Source organism: Hylobates moloch, unplaced genomic scaffold, assembly GCF_009828535.3.
Source record: "Hylobates moloch isolate HMO894 unplaced genomic scaffold, HMol_V3 SCAFFOLD_23, whole genome shotgun sequence".
NCBI classification, from domain to species: domain Eukaryota; kingdom Metazoa; phylum Chordata; class Mammalia; order Primates; family Hylobatidae; genus Hylobates; species Hylobates moloch.
In genome coordinates this window covers 40,389,422-40,416,020 of record NW_026652298.1, presented here as the reverse complement: position 1 = coordinate 40,416,020, position 26,599 = coordinate 40,389,422, and the positions used below count along the sequence as shown (strand labels likewise).

At 48.2% G+C, this 26,599-nt stretch overlaps 1 protein-coding gene across 2 annotated transcripts; it reads left to right on the top strand.

The window, feature by feature from the left end:
* Positions 1-104: 104 nt before the first annotated feature.
* Positions 105-26,408, top strand: JPT2 (Jupiter microtubule associated homolog 2). 2 transcript variants are annotated; one of them, XM_058433845.1, is made up of 5 exons: positions 105-243; positions 9,946-10,094; positions 16,870-17,012; positions 22,797-22,845; positions 23,794-26,408. In XM_058433845.1, exons 2-5 carry the CDS (start codon positions 9,950-9,952, stop codon positions 23,979-23,981), a joined length of 525 nt encoding a protein of 174 aa, XP_058289828.1. In that variant the 5' UTR covers positions 105-243; positions 9,946-9,949; the 3' UTR covers positions 23,982-26,408. The 2 variants fall into 2 exon arrangements, with proteins under 2 accessions (XP_058289828.1, XP_032001021.1); XM_032145130.2 differs by lacking the exon at positions 105-243 and adding an exon at positions 2,774-2,894.
* The last annotated feature ends 191 nt before the right edge of the window (positions 26,409-26,599 follow it).

The following is a 26,599-nucleotide window of genomic DNA, read 5'->3' as shown; positions in this document are numbered from 1 at the left end:
CATTCGTCTTCCCCCACACGTGTGGCACACAGCAGCCCTCAAGGCCAGCCCTAGCCCCTCCACTGCTTCTCTCCCCATCCACAATGAAGAAGGTGAAAAGAGGAGGGAAAGGCCTTTGGCGTGGACAAGCATGTGGACGCCCTCCGTCCTGCAGTCTTGCCAGCCCACCACAGCCACTGTAGACCACAGGCAGGCCCTGCACTGCACCACTGGGAGGACGTGGAGAGGACAGTGAACTTCCAGGCAAGAGCTTCCTTCTTTTGTCTCACGAGTTTTTCTTAGAGCTCTTGCCTGAGCTGGCTTCCCTCCTTCAGACATTGACATGAGATCTTAAGCAAATAGTCCCAAACCTCTTAGGGGTGAAAAAAGAAACATGGTGCCACTTGATTGGGAGAGAGACAGCAGTGTTTGAACCGCAGCATCTTTACATTAGCTTGTGTTTTGTGCTAAGTATACCAGCTTCCAAAATTAGCATCTCATTGAGCCAGAGAAGACGAGGAGATCTCCCTCTGGGCATCTGGCTTTGCTGTGTCTCTAGAGGGTTAGGATACCAGGCCGAGTTCAGGCCACTGCTAGCTTTCTCATACTCCCACAGGCTAGACCAGAGATGCCAAGTCCTAACAGCACTGAGCTGTGCACACTGCCAGGGACAGGAGGGTTTATGAACTGCCTGTCAGGGTACCTGTTAACCCCTGACAACTAAGTGGGGTGAAGTTTTGGAGGTCAGAGTCTGCTTTCGTAGGCTCTTTAGATAGCACCTACCACTTGGTTCTCCAGCGTAGACTCCTGGGTGCAGCCAACTGCAGCCATTGCCATCCAGTGGGGAGATGGGTTGGGGAGGAGGACGGGCTGACTCGTCTCTTGTAATAAAGCTGACAGAGTTCTAGAGAATTCTGCTTCTCTAGTAACTAGACAGGTGATACACATTTGCTTGCCACATTAAGGGAAAATGGTGTCATTTGTTGCAGAAAAACAATGGATGCATTTTCTTCCGGCCTAAATGAATATTTATGTACAAACATAGGCAACTGTTAAAGGCTGGAATTTTCAAAAGATCCAAACAGAGACTTCCTGCATCTTCTGTCTTTCCAACAGAAGCGGTGATCGTCTCAGTGTGAGCCTGTGGCTTCCTTTGTGCATTTGAGCATGCTGTAATTAAGATGAGATCAGTTTCTTAGAAAAAGCTTTCCTGAATCCCTCTTACGTTGTCTGGGATTTTTCTGCTGATTCACCTTTTCTGGAGATTGGGACAGAGCATCTGTGGTCCAGGGAAGTTAGTTCTCTGGCCTCAATTCTGTTGTGAATGTACAGTGATGAGCGGGCATTGCGTGCCTCGGGGGATGCCTAGTTCGTGGCTTCCTGGCTGTTTTGTCCTCCTGTGTCTTGTAGCTGTAGGGTGCCAGCTCAGGGAGTGGGGTCTTGGCGGCATTTCCGCGGTTGGCCTCCTTGCTTTGCCGCATCTCCAGGTTCTGGGCATGAGAGGCCGTGGCCTCGTTTCTGGTGGATAACCTTTTTAGTTTAATAGCATCTTTAATTAGATCACAGCATTGAATTCAAAATTTCTTCTGCAAAGAAAGTTGTGGGGCATAAGACACCGGGAACGAGGGAGGAGGAAGACAGTTGTGTTTTCTCTTTAAACCTTGAGCTCTAGCCGATGCATTTGTCAGGAAATACAGCACTTGGTCTTAAGAAAAGGAAGAGGCCGGGCGCAGTGGCTCACGCCTGTAATCCCAGCACTTGGGGAGGCCGAGGCGGGCGGATCACCTGAGATCGGGAGTACGAGACCAGCCTGACCAACATGGAGAGAACCCGTCTCTACTAAAAATATAGAATTAGCCGGGCGTGGTGGCGCATGCCCGTAATCCCAGCTACTGGGGAGGCTGAGGTAGGAGAATCGCTTGAACCTCGGCAGCGGAGGTTGCAGTGAGCTGAGATCGCGCCACTGCACTCCAGCCTGGGCAACAAGAGCGAAACTCAGTCTCAAGAAAAGAAAAGAAAGCAAGGAAAAAGTAATTTACAACGAAGGAAAGAAACCCACAGCACACCCTTCGCGGCTGTCAGCGCTCTCCTGATGTCACAGTGGCTGCGTGTCCTTGGGGTGGGTGAGGTGTGGGGAGCCGAGCCCCTGGCCCTGCCTCCCGTGCCCTGCTCCCCTTCTCTCTCTTCTTGGTTAAGCCATAGCGAGGCCTCCGCTCGTTTCAGATGTGAATTTGTTTTATAGATTATAAATATGCATATACAGTGTATGTATAAAGCAGAATGCCTGCCTTTCCTGGTTATTTTTTGTACCATATTGTAAATTATATTATTTATTCTTTACCAATTTTGGGAATAAGAGGTGTTTTGGTTATTTAATATAATAAGAGCTGTTAAACTTCTGCTTAAATTTCCAGTTCAACTTGTAAATGTTTTTATTGTGCATAAATACATACTAATGTTGATCTAAGGACTGTCGTTTGTGCCTGTTCTTCAGGGCCGCGCGCCCAAGCCCCCCGTCCCTGGTGCTGCAGGTGTGGCCCAGGTGCGGCCCCGCGGTCGGCTCGCGGGCTCCCGTAGGCCGGGCTTCCTCCCGAGGGCGCAGCCGGCCCAGGGCCCGCCCAGCCCGCCGCCCAATGCGAGCTCCCAACTGCACGAGCGGCGTCGCCTTCCCCAATCGGCTGCGGGCGCGGCGCCGACCGTTCAGAGCCTAAGTCGTCGGGGGTGGGCGTGAGTGGCGGGGGCCGCGCTGCGATAGGCTGCGGAGGGATGATTGGCGTCTTGGCGCCCAATGGGCGCTGGGGGGCGGCCTCGGGTACCTGCGCTGGGCGGGCGGGAACGGTGCGCGGCGAGCTGAGGGTGGCGGCGGTCGACATGTTCCAGGGCCCGGATAGCGAGGGCGGCCGCGCCGGCTCCAGGTGCGGCGCGGGGCACACGGGAGGCGGGCGGGTAGCGCGACCACGTGGTGGGAGCGGGAGAGCCCAGGGCGTCTACGAGCCGTGTGGGGTTGGGGGGCAGGGCGACTTCACAGAGGCCGCCGGGGCCGCCGCCAGACTGAGGCCCGAAGCCCGAGGGGCCGCTCGCTGAGGCCCGGACTGTGGAGAGCTGCCCGCGACCGAGGCCGAGGGCGGGGAGGGGCGCCCGGGCTCTGGGAACAAAGCTGTGTGGAGGGCGGGCTTCGCTCCCTCGCGCCTGGGCGCCCGCGTTCCGTGTGGTGCGTTCCGTGGGGGGTTCCCCGGGGGCGGGGTGTGCCCGTGGATGCGGTCCATTTTGTCTGTGGGGTGCGTGTCCATGTTCTCGGGGGGGTGTGTTCGTGGGGTGTGTCTGGCCGTGCCCCCCGTCGTGCGTGTGTGGCCGTGTGCCCGTGTCCCCGGTGTGTGTGTGGCCTGTGCCCTGCCCATGGCCGCGCTTCCACTAGTTCGTGTGAGTCCACTTCCTTTGGAAAGTGCCAGGGCGTCTGGGGAAGAGTCAGTTCTATCTCCTTTAATCTTCAACAGCCTGGGAAAGTGGATGGCGCTCCTGGGCTTCGCTTTAGGAAGAAGTGGATTGGGACGAAGATCTCCTGACTCAGCTTTAATAGCCAGAAACACTGAGCACACTTTTCTTACGTTTTTGAACTTTTAAAGCACTCTTTGGGTATTGGGACTCAAATAAATTAGAGTGACAGAGCTTACAAGGTCTTTCGTGCCACTTGAGCAGTAAACTTGCGTTGTGAAGTTTGGGTCTTCAGATGCCTGAGGTTTTCTGTATGATGAGCCCCTCTGTGGCACAGCCTCGCCAGAGAAGTAGAAGAGAATGTGTGTGCCATGACTGTTAAGACAAATACTATATTGCTTCTTGGCCTTTTGGCTATGATCAAGTGAAGACAAATACTGTATTGAATAAATACTAAATAAAAGAATTGCTCCAACTTGCTAAAAATAAAAACCAAAACCCATTAGACTGGCCGGGCGCGGTGGCTCACACCTGTAATCACGGCACTTTGGGAGGCTGAGGTGGGCAAGTCACCTGAGGTTGAGAGTTCGAGACCAGCCTGGCCAACATGGTGAAACCCGCGTCTCTACTAAAAATGCAAAAATTAGTCGGGCGTGGTGGTCTGTGCCTGTAGTCCCAGCTACTTGGAGAGGCTGAGACAGGAGAATCACTTGAACCCAGAGGCAGAGGTGGCAGTGAGCCGAGATTATGCCACTGCACTCCAGCCTAGACGACAGAGCAAGACTCCGTCTCAAAAAAAAAAAAAAAACCTTTTAGATTTGAGGGAGTTAGGTCAGTATTCAGTAATACTCGTAACCAAATAATTACTCCTGGCCAGGTGCGGTAACTCAACGCCTGTAATCCCGGCACTTGGGGAGGCCGAGGCAGGTGGACCATGAGGTCAGGAGATTGAGACCATCCTGGCCAACACGGTGAAACCCCGTCTCTACTAAAAATACGAAAAAATTAGCCGGGTGTGGTGGCGGGCGCCTGTAGTCCCAGTTCCTTGAGAGGCTGAGGCAGGAGAATGGTGTGAACCCGGGAGGCGGAGCTTGCAGTGAGCCGAGATCACGCCACTGCACTCCAGCCTGGACGACAGAGCAGCGAGACTCCGTCTCAAAGAAACAGCCCTTAATCCATGGAACAGTGATTATTATGCCTAGGTCTGCGCCGATGTGGGACCAGTTGTTTAAACTAGTGCTCAGAGCGAATCCGGTTTCTGGTTACTGGTAGCCAGAGTTTTGCACCACCCACACAGTGGGGTGAGGGACTGCATCCCCAGCCCTGTCCCAGTTGTGTGCATTTAGTACGTTTCCTTTTTGTTTGTGCCACCTGGCGCTGGCTGCCCAGTAAATGATGGTGTTTATTATCACCCTGAGTGACACCGATGTTTTTATGTTGACTTTCACGCTGCAGAAGTTAGCTGCAGAGGTGCCGCGCTAAAGTCGTATTCACACTGCTCTGGGGGATTGGTTTCTGGACAAGGTGTTGTGAAAGGGAGAAAACTCTGCCTTTTAGGTTGGTGAGGAAGGAAAGCCGGTCTGAAATGGATGATGAGATATCACTGGAAGCTTCTGCTTGGGGTCCACCAGATGCTGCACATTTGCCACTCATCTGAATGTGCTTGAGTCACAGGGTGGGCGCCTTGTAAGCGTCACACTTTGTTTTGCTGTGAAGAGAATCAAGTGGTGGCTGTAAGATTACCCAGCCAGGTTTTCCCCTCTTGAGAGCTTACATCTCTTGTTTTCTTGCTGAAGGATTGTCTTGTGTTAAAGGGATTTTGTAAAAGCATTATGCTTTAGCCATGATTAACCTGAGATCTTCCTTTAAGCTGTAACATTTATATTTGTAAGGAATTTAATCCAAGTTTATTTCTCACTGCTTCTCTCTAAGCCTGAGCAGTCCCCTAATCCTTTCTGAAACTCGGGGACAAACTGTTAGGGTCAGGAGCATGGAGACCCCCGAGGAGGGCCACACAGGTTTTCCTTACCTCTCCAGTGCTGCAGTCCACTCCAGCTGTGTGAGGTTTTTCTTCTCCTGTGCTCTTGAGTTTCTCTTGTGTGTTTTGAATATCTTCACTGAAATATATTGAAGGGGTACCACAAAAGGCAAAAAATAATTGGGAAGCACCCCCCAGCCACATTGTGAATTTGTCCCCAAATGTGTGAGCTGTAGCGTTCCCCTCCCCCTACTAGTGTCATAGTGGTAAGTGCCTGTAGCCTAGAGAAAGCCACACTGCGCCATTGTTGTCAGGCTGTTCTTATTGAAAGGTCTATTGAACGCTCAGTTCCATTCATCCGAGACCCCTTTGAGGCAGCCTAGCCCTGCGGTCTGTGTGAAACCTGCAGTGGGACCTGTTGCTTTTGTGACTGAGATAGCTGCTGCCCCTTGCCTGGGGCTGGGCCTTCTGCTAAAACATTCTTTGGTACCACTTTTTTTTCTTTGCTTGTTTTCAAATAAAATTCAGAAAAGCACATAGAACAATATTAAATACTGTGTTTCCATCACCCCAAAGTAACACTGGTCATTGCAAGTAACCACCACTCACCTCCTGCGCCCATTGGTCCCCATTCCACATGGAGGCCACAGACTCAATTTGGGTTTCACCTCTTCCAAATTTTGGAGTCCCGATGGCACTAGGCATCTGTCATATCACTCACACAGACACTGAAACCACCTGTGCAGAGCTCTAGCTTTCCTGTTTAAACTTGAAGCTCCTCCAGGGTAAGGACCTGCTTTCCTCTATCTACAGCGTCTGGGGAAGGATTGCCAATGATAGGTGCTCAAGAGATGTGCAAGTTGAACTGAAGCAAGGGTGAAAGGCAGAGGAGACAGGAGACTGTGAATGTAGGGAGTATGGGGTCGGGAAACAGTCCTAGAGAGCTTGCAGTTAAGGCGAGTCTACCTGGAATCGGATCTGACAGTTTGTAGCACCTTGAGGGCTTGAGAGAAAAGCCATGTTTGAAATAAGTCAGTAAAAGGAATTATATAGCTCATGCTCAGCTTACGTGAGACTTGATGATAAATTCAGTTCAGTTCTAAAGATTGCAGACCTTCATCCCTTATTTCCAAAGAGAGAACTGTAGAGACCCACGCATGTTTAGACGTGCTACACTAGCCAAGAAAAATCATGCAGAATTGGCTGGGCGCAGTGGCTCACGCCTGTAATCCCAGCACTTTGGGAGGCCGAGCCGGGCGGATCACTGGAGGTTAGGAGTTTGAGACCAGCCTGGCCAACGTGGTGAAACCCCGTTTGTACTAAAAATACAAAAAAATAAACAGGCACGGTGACGTGCACCTGTAATCCCAGCTACTCGGAAGGCTGACGCGGGAGAATTGCCTGAACCTGGGAGGTGGAGGTTGCAGTGAGCTGAGATCGCGTCACTGTATTCCAGCCTGGGCAACAGAGTGAGTCTCCATCTCAAAAAAATAAAATAGGCCGGACAGGTGGCTCATGCCTGTAATCCCAGCACTTTGGGAGGCTGAGGTGGGCAGATCACCTGAGGTCAGAAGTTCAAAACCAGCCTGGCCAACGTGGTGAAACCCTGTCTCTACTAAAAATAGAAAAATTATCCAGGCGTGATGGCGGGCATCTGTAATCCCAGCTACTCAGGAGCCTGAGGCAGGAGAATCGCCTGAACCCGGGAGGTGGAAGTTGCAGTGAGCCGAGATTGTGCCATTGCACTCTGGCCTGGGCAACAAGAGCAAGACTTCGTCTCAAAAAAAAAAAAAAAAAAAAAATGCAGAATTACCGGGGCTGCGTGATTCAAAAATGGATATGGAAGTCAGATGGCCTTATGGCCACTATCAGAGCACGTCACCTAAAATCTTGTTAAGCCACCGCCCCCCACCCACCACCCTTTATTTTTTTTCCTTTTAGTGAAACAAGGTCTCACTCTTTCGTCCAGGCTGGTGTACAGTGATGCAATCATGGTTCACTGCAGCTTTGACCTCCTGGGCTCAAGCCAGCCTTAGCCTCCCGAGTAGCTGGGACTATAGGCGCATACCACCACACCTGGCAACCTCCCCCAGTTTTTTTTTTTTTTTTTGAGACGGAGTCTCGCTCTGTCGCCCAGGCTCGAGTGCAGTGGTACCATCTCGGCTCACTGCAAGCTCCGCCTCCTGGGTTCACGCCATTCTCTTGCCTCAGCCTCCTGAGTAGCTGGGAGTACAGGCACCCGCCACCATGCCTGGCTAATTTTTTGTATTTTTAGTAGAGACGGGTTTTCACTGTGTTAGCCAGGATGGTCTCAATCTCCTGACCTCGTGATCCACCCACCTCGGCCTCCCAAGGTGCTGGGATTACAGGCGTGAGCCACTGCGCCCGGCCTAATTTTTGTATTTTTTTGTAGAGACAGGGTCTCCCCATATTGCCCAGGCTGCTGTCAAACTCCTGGGCTCAAACAATCCTCCCACCTCGGCCTCCCAAGGTGTAGGGATTATAGGTGGCAGGTACTGCTCCCAGACAGCCCTTTCTAATTTAAGCTTGGTTATTGGTTATTTTTAAAAAATAATTTTTCTCAAGTGCACCTGTCTTTTTTGCTTCCTCCTCAAATCCTCCAGGAAATGGCAACTGCTGACAGGAAGTTTGGCATCCACCTCCCCCAGCCTCCTGAGTGGACAGGGGCCCTGGGCACCACTTCAGAGGTCAGCCAGCACACACTTGGCTTCTGGGGTAGAGTAGCCAGCCCATGGGTCTCTGCAGGCGGAGACTGGGAAGCACTCTCTGCCTTCCTGCTTATAGCGGGAGATCTGAGAACTCCATTCACATCCAATCACGAGGAGTCCTCAGTGCTCTTTCTAGATCTTTTGAGGAGAAAGTGTTATTTTTGTTAACCAAACCTTGAGTGGTCAGTGTGTGCAAAGCTTTCCAGTGAGATCTAACCTCATATCATAGTTTTTGTGTGATGTTGAGCCCTGTAATTTCAAGTACAGTCATCCTTGGTATCCTGCGGGAGTTGGTTCCAGGATCCCCAGGATACCAAAATCCAAGGATGCGTAAGTCCTTGATACAAAGTGGTGTAGTGTTTGCATATAACCTATGCACATCCTCCCATATGCTTTTAAATCATCTCTAGGTTACAGGGTTACATATAATACATAATACTGTGTATATAGTTGTTATACCGTATTACCTAGGGAATAATGACAGAAAAAAAGCCTGTAGATGTTCAATACAGATGCAACCATCCTTTTATTTCTGACATTTTGATCTGAGGTTGGTTGAATCCATGGAAGCAGAGCCCATGGATACAGAGGGCTGACTTCATTTCTAAACGTCTGGGATCACAGACAGTCCCATTGCTTAGGACTAGTGAGAGAGCATGAGCCACTCAGTGGTTTAAATCTCAATTTCAGTAAGCCTCTCTCTCAAAGGCATTTAAAAAGTTTTTCCAGTTGTTCTGAATTCAGCGTTTTACTGGTTTGCTAATGTAGATGGTGCTCTAGAAATAGAACTTTGTAACAATTCCTTATTAGTTGTTAAGTTTAAGTTTTTACAATAAAAAGTGATTCAAGAGCCAGGTGCGGTGGCCCACACCTGTAATCCCAGCACTTTGGGAGGCCAAGGCAGGTGGATCACCCAAGGTCAGGAGTTCGAGACCAGCCTGACCAACATGGCGAAACCCCGTCTCTACTAAAAATACAAAATTAGCCAGGTGTGGTGGCAGATGCCTGTAATCCTAGCTACTTGGGAGGCTGACGCAGGAGAATCGCTTGAACCCAGGAGGTGGAGGTTATGGTGAACCGAGATTGTGCCATTGCATTCCTCCAGCCTGGGCAACAAGAGCGAAACTCCATCTCAGAAAAACAAAAGTTAGCCAGGTGTGGTGGCAGGCACCTGTAATCTGAGCTACTCAGGAGACTAAGGCAGGAGAATCACTTGAACCCAGGAGGCAGAGGTTGCAGTGAGCTGAGATTGCGCCACTGCACTCCAGCCTGGGCGACGGAGCAAGACTCCGTCTCAAAAAAAAAAAAAAAAAAAAATTAATACTTTTAAGGGAAACTAAAGAGCAGTAGAAGTCTGGCGTCTGTAAACTAGTCATACCAGTATTAACTAATGGTGGTATGTGATTTCTCAGTAGATGTTAAGAAAATACTTTTGCTGGGTGTGGTGGCTCATACCTGTAATCACAGCACTTTGGGACGCCAAGGTGGGTGGATCACTTGAGCTTAGGAGTTCAAGACCAACTTTGGCAACATGGCAAAACCCCGTCTCTACCAAAAATACAAAAAATTAGCCAGCTGTGGTGGTGGGTGCCTGTAATCCCATCTATTCAGGAGGCTGAGGTGGGAGGATCCCTTGAGCCCAGGAGGCAGAGGTTGCAGTGAGCCAAAATCACGTCACTGCGCTCCAGCCTGGGTGACAGAATGAGACCTTGTCTCAAAAAGAAAAAAACAAAATACTTTTACCGTGTCTAGTTGTGCCAAAATCCTTGCACAGTGACAAGCTTTCAGGTCTGCCATCAGTAATTAGCATGTACTCTGTGCTTGTAGGGCCATGAAGCCCCCAGGAGGAGAATCGAGCAATCTTTTTGGAAGTCCAGAAGAAGCTACTCCTTCCAGCAGGCCTAATAGGATGGCATCTAATATTTTTGGACCAACAGAAGAACCTCAGAACATACCCAAGAGGACAAATCCCCCAGGTATGGGCCTTTGGAAATCCTTAATCCTTTGGCCTCCACGATTCTCTTTTGAAAATATTTTCTGTTTCTTTATACTGATCCTTTCCCATATTGTCTGGTTCAGGTAATCATTTGTCATCAGACTTCTTTCAAAAGGAAAACGTTCTGATTTGTACTTTCTCTCTTGAAGGTGGCTTGAGTAGTCTTGAATTCTCCATCTATTCTGGAGACTTTGGTTGAATACAGGCACTGAGGACACAAAAGTGGACGGGGGCTTATGGTTCCTGCCAGGGAGCCACTCCCAATTGTTCCACGGACACCCTTGAGATTCCTGAAATTGCGTGCAAATTATTGTGCATTTAAACATTTTTCCTAGGAAGGGAGAGTAGTTTTATTCAGATCGTCAGTGGGATTGAAACTCTTAACAAGGAAGAATTGATCTAGCACACGTCTACATAGTTCTTCAGTATTTACCTGACCTCCTAGTGGTTATGGTGGGAGGGACTCTTTGAAAAGGTTTCTTGGCCAGGCGCGGTGGCTCATGCCTATAATCCCAGCACTTTGGGAGGCCAAGGTGGGCGGATCATGAGGTCAGGAGATCGAGACCATCCTGGCTAACACAGTGAAACCCCGTTTCTACTAAAAAAAAAAAATTAGCCGGGCATGGTGGCGGGCACCTGTAGTCCTGGCTACTCAGGAGGCTGAGGCAAGAGAATGGCATGAACCTAGGAGGTGGAGCTTGCAGTGAGCTGGGATCACACCACTGCATTCCAGCCTGGGTGACAGAGCCAGACTCCGTCTCAAAAAAAAAAAGAAAAAGAAAAAGGTTTCTCAGCCGGGCATGGTGGCTCATGCCTGTAATCCCAGCACTTTGGGAGGCCGAGGCAGATGGATCACGAGGTCAGGAGTTTGAGACCAGCTTGGCCGACATGGCGAAACTCCATCTCTACTAAAAATACAAAAATTAGCTGGGTGTGGTGGTGCACGCCTATAATCCCAGCTACTCAGGAGGCTGAGGCAGGAGAATCTCTTGAACCTGGGAGGCGGAGGTGGCAGTGAGCCAAAATCACGCCACTGCACTCCAGCCTGGATGACAGGTAGACTCCGTCTCAAAAAGAAAAAAAAAAAATAGAAAAAGGTTTCTTTTGGCGGATAGACTGTCCAGTTGAATAAACCACCCAGTGGAGGTTACCTGAGTCGCTTTCCCCTGTCTGTACAGGAGGGGAAAGCATGGTCTCTTCCATCCTTAGAAGGTTTGAGAGGCCATGCTTAGGTGTCATTGTGTCAGGCAGGTCATGAATCGGAGCCAGATCCACTCCCAACCTCACTCCGTTTTGGGGTACCAATATTTCTTGACCAGATGTAGAGGGAAAAAAGCAGTAGATCCAGAAACTAGTTTTTTCTTTTGTTTTTTGTCTGTTTTGAGACCGGGTCTCACTCTGTCGCCCAGGCTGGAGTGCAGTGTCACCATCATGACTCACTGCAGCCTTGACTTCCCAGGCTCAGGTGATCCTTTTTCCTCAGCCTCCTGAGTGGCTGGGACTACCGGCGTATGCCACCATGCTTAGGTAATTTTTTGTGTGTTTTTTATGGAGACAGGGTTTAACCGTGTTGCCTAGGCTGGTCTTGAACTCCTGGGCTCAAGCCATCTGCCCACCTCGGCCTCTCAAATTGCTGAGATTACAGACATGCAACCCTTGTGCCTGGCTGAAGCTAGGTTTGCTGCTTGCCTTTTTTTTTTTTTTTTTTTTTTTTTTGGTCTGTTTAGTTGCTTTTTTGGATATAGTTAGAGAAATGAGTGTTTCTTATTAAGTGACTGACATTCTCATTGTTTCCGGTTTATGAATTTAGGCCCAGGGACTCCTGCATGTCCTTTTTAGCAAGGATAGCAGAATAATACATCGCATGCAAGATAGAATCCTATCTGAGGCGTTTCCAGGTGTGTGAGTCTGCTTATTTGGCCCCTACTCAGCAGTCATGTCTGGAGCTGTCCCTAGAGCACTCCATGGAAGGCAGGCGGTACCACTTTGCCCGTTCCACATGGTCTCATGCCCAGTGGGGAGCCCAGCCCCTTGCGGCTGGTGAGCCAGCCTCTACTCCCGGCCATCATGGCTCCCCATGCCAGGTTCCTGCTTCTCATGGTCCTTCTCATGAGTTTTTCTATCCCTCCAGTGCTCTTGGAAGACAGTTTATGATGTGTTATCAAAGGAAGCCTGAAAGGGAAACTGCTAGCTGTGTTCGCCACCCGACGAGATCTGGAGTCCTGCCCTCTTTCTACACTTAGTCACACAGACCTAGCCCCACAGCCTTCTAGTTGCAGGGCCTGATTGAGAAAAGTATGCAGAGGCCGAGAGTGTGTGTGACCGACTACATCATAGCCATCGAACGTTTATCAATTCCCCTTCAGTGTTTGAGTGAATCTTCAGTCGTCTCTGTGTTCTTTGTTAGTCGCCTGGTTTAGGTGTTCTGTGAATTGTTTTTCCTCTTCTAGCAATGATGACCGATGTCTATGAATTGTTAATATTTACCTGGGACTGTGCTAAGTGCTTTGTATGTGTATTTTTCATTTGGTCTTTGCTATAACTAGGAGTAGGTGGTTTTGCTCCTTTCACAGAGGAGGAAACAGGCTCGGAAAAGGTCACTGGCATGCATAAATCACAAGCTAGTCAGTAGCAGAGCTAGTCGGTAGCAGAGCTAGCCGGTCCGGTAGCAGAGCTAGTCGGTAGCAGAGCTAGCCTTTGACTTGAGGTTTTTCTGACTCCAGATTCCATGCCTTAAACTGACTTCCTGAATGTATCCACTGGGATAAATTTCTGAAAATGGAATTGGTAGATCAGATGATATATGAGTTTAAAATACGGATAGATATTTCCAACCGGTTTTTCAAGGCATTGCTCGATGTTTACCATTCTTGTATATGTGCTTATTTGCACCAACAGTATTTATCTTTTAGTTTTGCTTTTAAAAACAAATCTTGTAGGCCAGGTGCGGTGGCTCACGCCTGTAATCCCAGCATTTTGGGAGGCCGAGGTGGGAGGATTGCCTGAGCCCAGGAGTTTGAAACTGGCTTGGGCACCATAGCGAGGCCCAATCTCCCAAATAAATAAATGATATTTTTAAAAACAAGATAACACAGAGCCCTTGGAAATCAAAAATCTAGCAGGAGGAAAAAACATCTCTCGAGTTTATCTTCAATTATTAGTGAATTTAAGCATGTTTTCTTGCTTCAAAGCTGAATTTATTTTTCAAGTAAAATGGTATGACCAAGTAAAGTGGTATGACTACCTAGTTATGAAGGTCAAAAGCAGAGGTACATTGTTTAGTACCTATTGCACATATACGTGCTAAAAATGTTTGTGATTTCCAAAAAATTCAGGAGCATGGTAACCTTGAGGGAGAGGGAAGGAACACAAGAGTTTCTGGGAATGGGCACTGTTCTCGATGACCTTGGCAGTGGTTACCTGGTGTGTCTGCCTTGTAGTTTGTGATAGTTAATGTCTTACAGACTTTTCTGTGTTATGTTTCACAGTTTAACTATTTTTTAAAAATGAGTGATGTCTTTGGCCAAAAACTTCAAATTGAGTTACTTTTATCTTCTATTTTAAAAAGCTGGAGTCACATTAAAAAAAAAAAAAAGGGCTGGGCGCGGTGGCTCACGCTTGTAATCCCCGCACTTTGGGAGGCCGAGGCGGGCGAATCACGAGGTCTGGAGATCGAGACCACGGTGAAACCCCGTCACTACTAAAAATACAAAAAATTAGCCGGGCGTGGTGGCGGGCGCCTGTAGTCCCAGCTACTCTGAGAGGCTGAGGCAGAAGAATGGCGTGAACCCGGGAGGCAGAGCTTACAGTGAGCCAAGATTGCGCCACTGCACTCCAGCCTGGGCGACAGAGCGAGACTCCATCTCAAAAAAAGTCAGCCGTTATAGCAGAGCCAGGAACAATGCAGTGGGGGCTGGGGGTTGCACACACAGTTTTCTCCGCCCCGTGGTCCTGACGTGCTTGTTGACACAGCTCCGCAGCGTTGCCGAGGGCTTGCTCAGCAGGCCAGGACTGTTCTAACCACGTCACCTGAGTTAAGTTGTTTAGCCTCACCAGTGACCCTAGGTAGGTATTATTATTTATGACCTTTTTTTTGTTTTGTTGGTTTTTTGAGACAGGATCTCATTCTGTCACCCAGGCTGCAGTGCAGTGGCACCATCACAGCTCACCACCTCCAGCTTCTGAGCTCAGGCAGTCCTCTCACCTCAGTCTTCTGCGGAGCGGGACCACAGGCTAATTTTAAAATATTTTTGTAGAGACAAGGTCTCACTTGTTTCCCAGGCTAGTGTTGAACTCCTGGACTCAAGCAGTCCTCCCACCTTGGCCTCCCACCATGCTAAGATTACAGGTGTGAGCCAATGCGCTTGGACTGTTTGTTACCTTTTTAAAGTTAAGAAGATGGAGATGAAAGAAGGTTGACATAACTTGTCCAAGGTCTCACAGTTAGTGAGCAGCTGAGCAGAGACTCCCTGACCCAGGCGGTCTGGCCACAGGACACTCTCCCCACCGTGCTGTGCTGCTTTCCCTGGCCAGGGGTTTCAAGCTTGGGGACTGTGGGTCCCTGGGAGGTCCATGGCTGAGGTTCAGAAGGTTTATAATCACCCTGAAGTCATGTGAAAAATGTACACATTTTTCTGCAGGGCGAGTCCCACATATCCCCAGGTGTTCTGTTACCACCCGCAAAAGGCAGACACGCCCGCCCGAGCCCCCACTTGCTGTACTCTGTTGCAGTCCTTGTCGCTGCACTCTGTGCCCCTGGAACTGGTGTCCCAGAAAGCCACCCTGCTTTAGGCTCCGCCGCAGCAGTGGGGCCCTCAAGCGGGTCTGAAGACGAGCAGGTGCACAGACCCCCAGCCGAGCCTCATCTCCACGCAGGCACACATGGGCTCTTCATCCGGTTGCTTCTGTGGAGCAGTGTGGATTGTTAACACTAGGAAGTAACTGTTGAAAATGTAGTTTCTTCCTGTAACCAAATTGCTGTACACTAACCTTGTGTGAAAAAAGTTTGTAGTCCTGCTAAGAGCTCTGTCTCTGCCTATACAAATGAAACCCTAATGTCCCTGCTTCAGAACACTGACTCCATTCCTTTGGAGTTGGTGTTTCCAGGTGGGCTATCCTCAAGCATTGCAATGAATAAACTCTATTTAAGTTAAATAAATCCATTTACAAAATGTAGTTTTTTGTTTTGTTTTGTTTTTGTTTTTGTTTTTGTTTTTTTTGAGACGGAGTCTTGCTCTGTCGCCCAGGCTGGAGTGCAGTGGCACGATCTTGGCTCACTGCAAGCTCCGCCTCCCGGGTTCACGCCATTCTCCTGCCTCAGCCTCTCCGAGCAGCTGGGACTACAGGCGCCCGCCACCACGCCCGGCTAATTTTTTTTGTATTTTTAGTAGAGACGGGGTTTCAGCGTGGTCTCGATCTCCTGACCTCGTGATCCGCCCGCCTCGGCCTCCCAAAGTGCTGGGATTACAAGCGTGAGCCACCGCGCCCGGCCGGTTTTTTGAGAACAGAAAATGCAAAAGATCAAAACTCTGTAAGCAAAAAAAGGAGACTGTGTTAAGCAGTGTTGAGCCCCTGCATTCCCCTAATCCTGTTTCTTCACACATGTAGGTATCCCCTACAGGTGACTGCTTTTCTTCAGATAAAAGCAAATAAGAACACCTCCCCTTTTACGTGAAAACATTGCATGCTATATGGATTGTTTGCACCCTTGTTTTTTCACTGGACGATATGTATAGATACCTTTTTATCATTGCATAGAAAATAGAGTTGACATGTTTATTTCCATCCCAGGCACTGTTGGAAGCATTTGACATACGAGCTACAGTAACTCACTGCGCGTTCTTCCAGTCCTGTGAGGGAGTCCTTTTATTATCCCCATTCTACAGATGAGGACTGTGGGACACAGAAAGGCCAAGTAACTTCCATAGGATCACACAGCAAGTTAGCAGAATGCATCTTCTTTCCTCTTAGATTATAAGTTCTTGGTGCACCAGGGCCGTGATTTTAATGACACCAACCTCCATTTAGCATAGCACTTTGTTGAAAGTGGGTGCTTGGTGTTTGCTGAATGAAGAGATGATCAGCTGGTCCCACAGGGTAGCCATCTTTCTGTGGAACATTAGGCACAGGCATTTATGCTGAACATCTAGCCCTTAGTCACCTGCTACTAGGAAGTTACATCTTAGATGCACATTTTCATTATGGCTTATCAAGTCACTTATAGTTGGCAACAAAGATGTTACATGTCTCTAATTTGCTGACGTATCTAGTCACTGGAAGTACCGGCCAGAATGAGGTCAGAAGAATGACTGATGAATACTTTCAGGATGGCAGATTTCCCTTGAATAGGGCATGTTATTAAATTCAGAACTCTTATCTGTGTGACTTAAACATTTAGCTGTTTATTTTTAATCTACTAAAGAACTTTTCATGGGTTTTGTGAGCAGACACTTCAACAGGAAAGCATGAAATGTTGAGGGTTAAAGAAATTCTAGAGGGAAAATCTGCAGTTTGATGCCATCTCACCTCTAGAGGCCAGCCTAGATCAGCTCAGTTCTAGACATGAGGGCTGCAGGCAGGCCCCTGATCCAGCCATGGATCTTCAGGGGTTTCAGTCTGAGCATCCTGCCCTGTTGGCCTGGAGCTCAGGGCTGGCACTCGGGGTTCCTTTGAGAGGAGGTCTCCAAAGCACTGCAGGGGTGGGGCGGGATCTGGTTGACGTCTGGTTGCTCAGTGTTCTGTGATTGTTTCTGCAGGGGGTAAAGGAAGTGGTATCTTTGACGAATCAACCCCTGTGCAGACTCGACAGCACCTGAACCCACCTGGAGGGAAGACCAGTGACATTTTTGGGTCTCCGGTCACTGCCACTTCACGCTTGGCACACCCAAACAAACCCAAGGTATGGACTGCATTCAGACATGACAGAGAAGCAGCAGGTATACCAGGTGCTCTTTCCAAAAGGGCTCCAAGGCAGATGTGACATGTTTTTAGGGAGAATCATGGTGGGTGCCATGGATTATCCTGGATGCACGCATTAGTCATCGAGTTTGGAAGTTCCCCTGAGTCACCCAGGAAACAGTCCAGCCTTGTGCTGACTGAAGCCGTGGGGGAAGCTCTTCCTGTGCTGGTGGCGGACGCCCACTGCAGACAGGCTGTGGCGGCTCCTCACTGCAGCGCTGCGGAGCGCGGAGAAGAGGTGGGGAACGGAACATGCAGCAGAGGAGCTGGACCCTTGTCCGTCTTCCACTCTTCCTGTTTCATCTTGGAAAGGAAAGGTGACAGTTCTTTTTTGCTGGGCTTTTCCCCGCACAGTCGAGATCCTCGACTGGCTACCTGTGCAGATTGTCAGCACTTGACTAAAGCGTAGCTGACGCCTCTGACCCAGTAATGGCATCAGTAGAATAAGACAAGTGGCCTGGAAAGGAGAGGAATGCCTAAGCAATGCAACCTCGGGCATGGCCTTAGCAGGGATTGATTAGATCTGCAGCCTCCCTGGGCTATGGTGGAGGGCTTGCCTAAGGCCTGTCTCAGCTTCCGTGAGGACCAGAGCCTGCACTACCCTAGCTTGGACATTTGTTTGAGTGGTGGCAGAACATTTCTAGGGTTTACTGCAGCCACCATTCATCAATAAAAAAGACCAGGATTTATTACTAACATAATTAGCAATATTTTTTAATCTATTTATTCACTTTTCTACCTTTTTTGTGGTTAAAAGATACAGTCTAGTTCCTTAAAGCAGAAAATTCTTAAAATAAAATTCTTAACCATTTCTGGAGTTACTTACGCCTGGAAAACTGCTACACGTCTGTTGGTTTATATGCTGGAAGATGGCCCATTGCAGAATTAAAATGGAAACGTAGACAGAAATGAGAGGACATGAGTGGATGAGGGCATCGACCGCAGCCAGCCTTGTTGGGATTGCCCTACATCTCTCTTGTGCTGGCATCTCTGCAGCGACAACTCTTTCCAGTGTATAGAGTCTTATATAGGACCCGTTAGACTCTGCTGAGGTTTGGTTGTTTTGTTTTTTTTTTTTCTTTGAGACAGAGTCTCATTCTGTTGTCCAGGCTGGAGTGCAGTGGCACGATCTCAACTCACTGCAGCCACTGTCTCCCAGGTTCAGGCAATTCTGCCTCAGCATCCCGAGTAGCCAGTATTACATGTGTGCACCACCACGTCCAGCTAATTTTTGTATTTTAAGAAGAGACAGAGTTTCACCATGTTGGCCAGGCTAGTCTTGAACTCCTGACCTCAAGTGATCCACCCGCCTCAGCCTCCCAAAGTGCTGGGATTACAGATGTGAGCCACTTTGCCCCACCATGCTGTCTGAGTTATTTTCAAGAGAGCATCTCTTTGGGAAGTATCTTTGGGGGCTTTACTACAAGGTGAACTTTGGCAAGACCAGAAATGTGCTAAAAGTCAGCAATTCTCCACTACATAAAGCACTCGAATTAGCCAAACACAAGAGCAAGGTGCTTCCTGCTGAGATTCACACGTTCCAGTGAACATAGATCAGGTAGAGGACTGTAGGCCATCAGTACAACTGGGCATAGAACAAGCGGAAACAGAGTAGAGCTTTCTTTGATTTTTTAATAAAGTTCTTTTGGTCCAGGACCATTGGACATCGCTAGCATCACCACAGAAATGACTAATTCCACGTCAGGGTCAGGGAATGTACAAAATGAGCCTAGAATATCTCGTAATGCCAGAAAATGAGGAAGCCCTTACAGGCTGCTGCGGTGGTATCAGAGGACTTGGGGACCAAGGTGAAGAGCAGCCATGGGGCCAGAAATGGGACCATTTGATTATCAATAAGTGAAATAATTGCAGTGGATTTAAATTCACCAACTGTTTAGAATTCCCGGCTTCATATTGATACTAAAAATAATGTAATTCATGACCTTGGGAGAATGCTGGAGGACCAGCTCGTCACTGCGAAAGCAGGCGGAAGACAGAAGGGGGCATTTAGCCAGCATTTCCTGCTTGAAGTGTGTGTTAGGATAGCAGCTGTTGAAAGAAAGTTCCCTTTTATAAAAGTCTCTGGGATGTAAGTGAAGAAGGAATAAAGGAATTAGAATATCACTGTTTTATAACCTTGTACTGAAATCGTGGGTCTGAGAAATGTTTATCAGTGGCCATTAACATCACAAAATGAGAGAGAACCAACACTTACGGGCCTGGGAATGGAAGTCCACCATGGGTCCCCATTGATGCTGTCTCATCAGAAAAACCAAGCCACATACTAATTAACACCACAGAGCTGCGCTCAGAACAATGGCCTACGTAGGAAACGACATGACAAGAATAGAGAGAGGTCCTGAGGATTAATGAGAGACAAGAATGTAGCCCTATCAGAGTCCTAATGGTGTTTTATTCTGAAATGGGAAAAAAGTCCTGTAATTCATATGGAATTTCATGGTACCCCAAGTATCCAAAAATAATAATAATTGAAAAAGATGTTGGAGCTCATACTTCCTGCTCTCAAATCTTACTACAAAGCAACAGTAATCCAAACAGCATGGCACCGGCATGAAGACAGACACACTGACCAGTGGAGTCAAGTTGAGAACTGAGAAATAAAGCCTTCCAAATAACCCCCTTGGTGGATTAATTTTTTTCACAAGCGTGCCAAGATCATCCAGTGGGGAAAGAACAGTCTCTTCAGCAAATGGCATTGGTACAATTGCATATGCACATGCAGAAGGATAAAAGCTTACTCTGCCTTACACCATACACAAGAATGAACTCAAAATGGATCGAAGACCTAAAGTTAAGGGCAAAAACTATAAAATTCTTAGAGGAAAATCTAGGGACAAATCTTCATGATCTTGGTTTTGGCAATGGAGGTTTAGATATGACACCAAAAACAGAGGCAGCAAAATTAAAAATAAATAAATTGGGCCATGCATGGTGTCTCACACTTGTAATCCCAGTACTTTGGAAGGCCAAGGTGGGAGAATCACTTGAGCCCAGGAGTTCCAGACCAGCCTGGACAACATAGGGAGACCTCATCTCTAAAAAAACTTTTTTTTAACTAGCTGGAGGCCGCGTACAGTGGCTCACGCCTATAATCCCAGCATCTTGGGAGGCCAAGGTAGGCGGATCACCTGAGGCCGGGAGTTCGAGACCAGCCTGACCAACATGGAGAAACCCCATCTCTACTAAAACAAAATTAGCTGGGCATGATGGCACATGCCTGTAATTCCAGCTACTCGGGAGGCTGAGGCAGGAGAATCGCTTGAACCCAGGAGGTGGAGGTTGCAGTGAGCTGAGATCGTGCTATTGCACTCCAGCCTGGGCAACAAGAGCGAAACTCTGTCTCAAAAAAAAAAATCAGTTGGGTATGGTTGCGTCCACCTGTGGTCCTAGCTACCTGGGAGGCTGAGGTGGGAGGATTGCTTGAGTCCAGGTGTTCAAGGCTGCAGAGAGCAGTGATTTTGCCATTTGCACTCCAGCCTGGGTGACAGAATGAGATCCTGTCTCAAAAACATTATAAAAAGCCTAGGCATAGTGGCTCATGCCTGTAACCCCAGCACTTTGGGAGGTTGAAGCACGCAGATTGCTTGAGCCTAGGATTTTGAGACCAGCCTGGTCAACATGACAAAATCCCTTCTCCACAAAAATACAAAAAATTACCTGGGCATGGTGGTACACACCTGTGGTCCCAGCTATTTGGGAGGCTGAGGTGAGAGGATCACTTGAGCCCAGGAGGCAGAGGTTGCAGTGAGGTAAGATCATACCACTGCACTCCAGCATGGGCAACGAGCAAGACTGTCTGAAAAAATAAGTAAATAAATAGGTCTTCATTAAAATTATAAACTTCTGTGCATCAAAGGACAATATCAAGAGTGAAAACAGGCCGGGCACGGCGGCTCACGCCTGTAATCCCAGCACTTTGGGAGGCCGAGGTGGGCGGATCACCTGAGGTCAAGAGTTTGAGACCAGCCTAGCCAACATAGTGAAACCCCATGTCTACTGAAAATACGAAAACTAGCCGGGCGTGATGGTGGATGCCTGTAATCCCAGATACTCGGAAGACTGAGGCAGAAGAATCAACTGAACCTGGGAGACTGAGGCTGCAATGAGTTGAGATTGTGCCATTGCACTGCAGCCTCGGTGACAGAATGAGACTCTGTCTCAGAAAAAAAAAAAAGCCTGGGCACGGTGGCTTACGCCCATAATCCCAGCAATTTGGGAGGCGGAGGCAGGTGGATCACGAGGTCAGATCGAGACCATCCTGGTTAACATGGTGAAACCCTGTCTCTACTAAAAATACAAAAAAAGTAGCCAGGTGTGGTGGTGGGTGCCTGTACTCCCAGCTACTCTGGAGGCTGAGGCAAGAGAATTGCTTGAACCCAGAAGGCAGAGGGCACAGTGAGCCATGATTGCGCCACTGCACTCCAGCCTGGGCCACAGAGCGAGATTCCACATCAAAAAAAAAAAGTGAAAAGACAACTCGAGAATGGGAGAAAATATTTGCAAATCATTTCTGATAAGGGATTACTATCCAGAATATATAAAGAATGCCTACAGCTCAACAACGAAATAACAAACCCAATTCAAAAATGGCAGTGGACTTGAATATACATTTCTCCAAAGAAGAGATACAAGCAGCCAAACACCTGCAAAGATGGTCAGTGTCATTAATAATTGGGGACATGCACATCAGAAACCCGTGAGATGCCAGTGCATGCCTGCTCGGATGGTGTGATGTAAAAATGGAAAATAAGAGTTGGTGAGGATGCGGAGCAACTGGAGCCCTCTTGCATTGCTAGTGGGAATGGAAAATGGTGCAGTGGCTGTGGATACTGCCAGTCCCTCAGAGTTAAACAGGATTACCACATGACCGAATAATTCCACTCTTAAGTACGTACTCACAAGATTTGAAAACAAGGAGTGAAACACTAGATTCTTGCACCAGGATTATTCACAGTAGCCCAAGGGCAGGAATGACTCATTTGTCCATCCACAGATGAACGGGTAAACAACATGTGGTCTGTCCATACAATGGAATATTACTCAGCCATAGAAAGGAATGGAGCACTGACACACACTGCAGCATGAATGAACCTTGAAAATATGCCAATATTTAAAAATTTGACTTTGAGGCTGGGCAAAGTGGCTCACGCCTATAATCCCAGCACTTTGGGAGGCTGAGGCAGGCAGATCACTTGAGCCCAGGAGTTTGAGACGAGCTGGGCAACGTGGCAAAACCCTGTCTCTATGAAAATAGAAAAATTAGCCAGGTGTGGTGGCTCACGCCTGTAGTCCCCACTACTCGGGAGGCTGAGGTGTGAGGATCACTTCAGCCCAGGAGGCAGAGGCTGCAGTGAGCCAAGATCATGCCACTGCACTCCAGCCTGAGTGACTGAACAAGACTCTGTCTCCAAAAAAAAAAAAAAAAAATGACTTTGATATTTAAGGAATCGTTAATATTTGCAGTTTTGAGGGTGTTACTGTTATTTTTTAAAGGATGTTTTTAAGAGCTACATCTTGAAGTATGTATGGATAAATGAAATATCGGGTTTCAGAATAATCTGTAAAGGGTTGGGGGGGGTACTGAGGTCAGATGTACCAACATTTTTGTAAATTAAAAGGTTATATGCCCTGATTTTCATTGCCCATTTGAATGAGGGTAAAATTTTCTGAGTGAGTCCTGATTTGGTGGTTTGCCTTGTTGCAGGATCATGTTTTCTTATGTGAAGGAGAAGAACCAAAATCGGATCTTAAAGGTGAGCTTTTGTGTTCTTTCCCTTCTGAGTGGCCTCATTCTTTCTGGAAGAGTTGCTAGTCTGTCCCCTGAGAATGAAAGAGAGTTTTTCTCTGCACCTTCCGGGCCACCTGATTAAAACGAGCTCGAGTGTATCCACTGCAAGAGGATTCAGCATTTGAAGGAGGCTAAGGTGAAACTCTGGGACTTTTTTGTCTTGCTCATCAGCCTCGGCCCAGGGCCATGGGGTCGTCTCCTAGCAGCTGATCTGTGTAGTGAAAGGCAGGGATCCCAAACCTTCAATGAACGCATGACCAAGTGTAGAGCTGGCAGAACTAATCAAGAAGAGAGGGGCACAGGGGAGGGATGGAGGATGGGGAGGCGGGTGTCTCCATGGTGGGTCACCCCGGGGGAGTGAGCCACTGCTCAGGTTGAGTGGCAGACTTCGACTCTTCCCACGGCTCTTTAGCCTGACCATGGGCATCGGTTTCTGCCTTTGGGTCTCCATTTCCCTTAACTAATGACCAAGATTTGTGGGATTTCATTCACCTCGGAAAAGCCCAGGGTAACAGCAACAGGGCCTGCCTTTGCCTTGCTAAGCCGTCAGCTAGGATGCATTCGCTCGCCTCCTCATGGTCACTCTCAGGGAGCTTGCTTTTTATACTTGAGATGGAAGAAATGGGAGTGGTGTCTAACAAGCAAAATAAAGAAACAGTTCACTTAGGAAGAAATCAAGGAGCATTTATAGTAGCAAGCCCCAACTTTATGCCCATTTCAAAACTGCATCTGCCAATTACAGTGAGTTGTTTTGGTACCAGATGAAAAGCCTGTCTGTATTGTCTTCTCTTTCCCAATTACAGCATGAATTTCTTGCACGTTGCTCTATGACACACTTTTTATTTCCACAGCCTGCCTGTCAGGGTCACGGGTTGCCTCTAATGGGATGTTGTGCTAACTTTGTGTCCCACAGCTGCAAGGAGCATCCCGGCTGGAGCAGAGCCAGGTGAGAAAGGCAGCGCCAGAGAAGCAGGCTCCGCTAAGGAGCAGAAGTCCATGCCCACAGTCGACAGCCATGAGCCCCGGCTGGGGCCGCGGCCTCGCTCTCACAACAAGGTCCTGAACCCACCGGGAGGCAAATCCAGCATCTCCTTCTACTAAGAGAAGCCACTGCTTCACCCGGAGCCAGACCAGAAACTCAAGAGATAGGGTAGCAATGTTTTCATTTCCTTTTGCCCAAATGAGCGGGGTGGGAAGCGGGTTAGTCTTGTGTGAGCCTGGCTGCTCAGCGTCTCCTGGCCGTCATGACAACTGCTTGGAGACCCGTGCCTTCCAGACGGCTGGGAGATGCCTCTGTGGGGATGAAATGGGGTACCCCTGGCCATCACTCATGTGAAGTCCAGGGTTGAGAGGAACTGGAACGGGGGTGAGGGTGGGGAGGTGGGGCAGGGCATGGTCCTTGGATCAACAGTCCACCAGCTGATTGGATGTCTAGGAATGACTGAAAGAAACCAAAACAACCTGTCGCTGCTGCTGTGGGATGGAGGAGGCGTAAGCAGAAACACTAACAGTATATTGACCTCTCAGCAGAACGGCTTCCACTCTGGAGATCACCGCTGCTAAATCCAGCATCCCCACTTCATTTTACCCCCAGTGTATTGTTCTGCAGTCTTTTCTTGAAACATCTTGATTGCTTTTCCTTGGCAGCTTTCAAAAAACCAAATAATAACTGTTATCCGTCTTCTACTTCCTGGAAGATTGTTCTGGTGCCCTGACCCTCTGAAGTGCCCAGTTCCTCCCATCGGAAACCTCGGCCTGATCTCATCTCACGTCGGAATCTGCCTGTCTTTCGCACGGGGCTGGTCTTGGTCCTTTACATGCCAGTTTTGCTTGTGAATTCTTCCTTTTTCCCTCTCATCAGCCTTAAGTCTAGGCCTTTGTTGTTCTCCAATGATGTAGACAGTTCCCTTCACAAGCCACAGTTCTTCCCATAAATGAGGCGTACTCACCTCTGCGGGACTTTAAAAATCTATTCAGATATTTCCGAGTAAGTGGCTTATTTAAATTCTTCCTGTGTCTTACTTTATTCCTTAATTGGTTAGTGGAAAGAAGAGATGCTTGGGAACCTTGGGTTCTTAGGTTTGGATTCTTTAATAATATCTAAAAAGCTAAATTTTAAATACCAGCTTTACATAAATGATTGTTGACTCTGGTCTGACACCTTTCCAGAAAAAAGTCAATTGTTCAGGTACACCAAAGAGGAAGAAGAGCTGTGTAGGCCACCCTCTACAAAGCTTTATAGAACTTCTGGATCTAACTCACAAACAAGCTTCCGGAAGAGACTAGAGACCTTAGGCCAGGAGATGAAGGAGTTCAGTAGCAAAGTCACACCTCTCCAGTTCCCTGAGTTTTGCTCACTCAGCTAATGGGATGGCAAAGGTGGTGTTGCTTTCATCTTCAGACAGAAGCCTCTCCCCATCCCCCTCAAGGGCTGCAGGCTCAGTTCTCATGCTGCCCTTGGGTGGGCGTCTGTTAACAGAGGAGAATGTCTGGGTGGTGGCAGCTTTGCTCTGAGTGCCTACAAAGCTAATGCTTGGTGCTAGAAACATCATCATTATTAAACTTTAGAAAAGCAGCAACCGTGTTCAGTCAGGCTCATGCTGCCTCACTGCTTAAGTGCCTGCAGGAGCCAGCTGCCAAGCTCCCCTTCCTACACCTGGCACACTGAGGGGTCTGCACAAGGCTTTGTCAACCAAAGACCGCTTCCCCCTTTTGATTGCCTGTAGACTTTGGAGCCAAGAAACACTCTGTGTGACTCTACACATACTTCAGGTGGTTTGTGCTTCAAAGTCATTGATGCAACTTAAAAGGAAACAGTTTAATGGTGGAAAGGAACTACCATTTATAACTTCTGGGTTTTTTTTAATTGAGAAAATGATTCACGAATTCCAAATCAGATTGCCAGGAAGAAATAGGACGTGATCGTACTGGGCCCTGTGATTCTCCCAGCCCCTGCTGTCCACTAGGTGAGAGGAAAAGCTCTTTACCTCCACCCCTGGCAGGGACTTCTGGGTGATGGAAGAAACCAGAGATGGGAATGAGGAAAATACGAACTACAGCAGAAGCCCCTGGGCAGCTGTGATGGAGCCCCTGACGTCACTCTTCTCGCATCTGTCCTGCCGCCTTTCCCTCTGCGAGGCTGTGGGGCAGGATTCAGAGTGCTTAGTCTGCTCACTGGGAGAAGAGGAGTTCCTGCACGTGCAAGCCCTGCTGTGCGGCTGTCGTTTGCATTTGGGAGGTGTTCTGTATGTCTGTACATTGGGGACTGCCTGTATTTGGAAGATTTAAAAACCTAGTATCCTGTTCTCACCCTCTAAGCTGCATTGAGAAATGACTCGTCTCTGTATTTGTATTAAGCCTTAACACTTTTCTTAAGTGCATTCGGTGCCAGCGTTTTTCTAGAGCTGTACCAAAACAAAAAGCCTGTACTCACATCACAATGTCATTTTGATAGGAGCGTTTTGTTATTTTTACAAGGCAGAATGGGGTGTAACAGTTGAATTAAACTTAGCAATCACGTGCTCAGAGCTTTTGCCTGTCAGTTGTGTGTGTCCCTTACAGTCCCTTCCCCCACAGCTCTTGCTGAAAGGGTTTGCCTTGTTTTGTTTTGTTTTCGTTGTTTTGTATTTAGCCAGAGGATGCCAAAATTAGTCTTCTCAAAGCTTTGAGTAGAATAAGTGTGGGAATAAGCCAGTTTTTTTTTTCTGTTTCTGTAACTT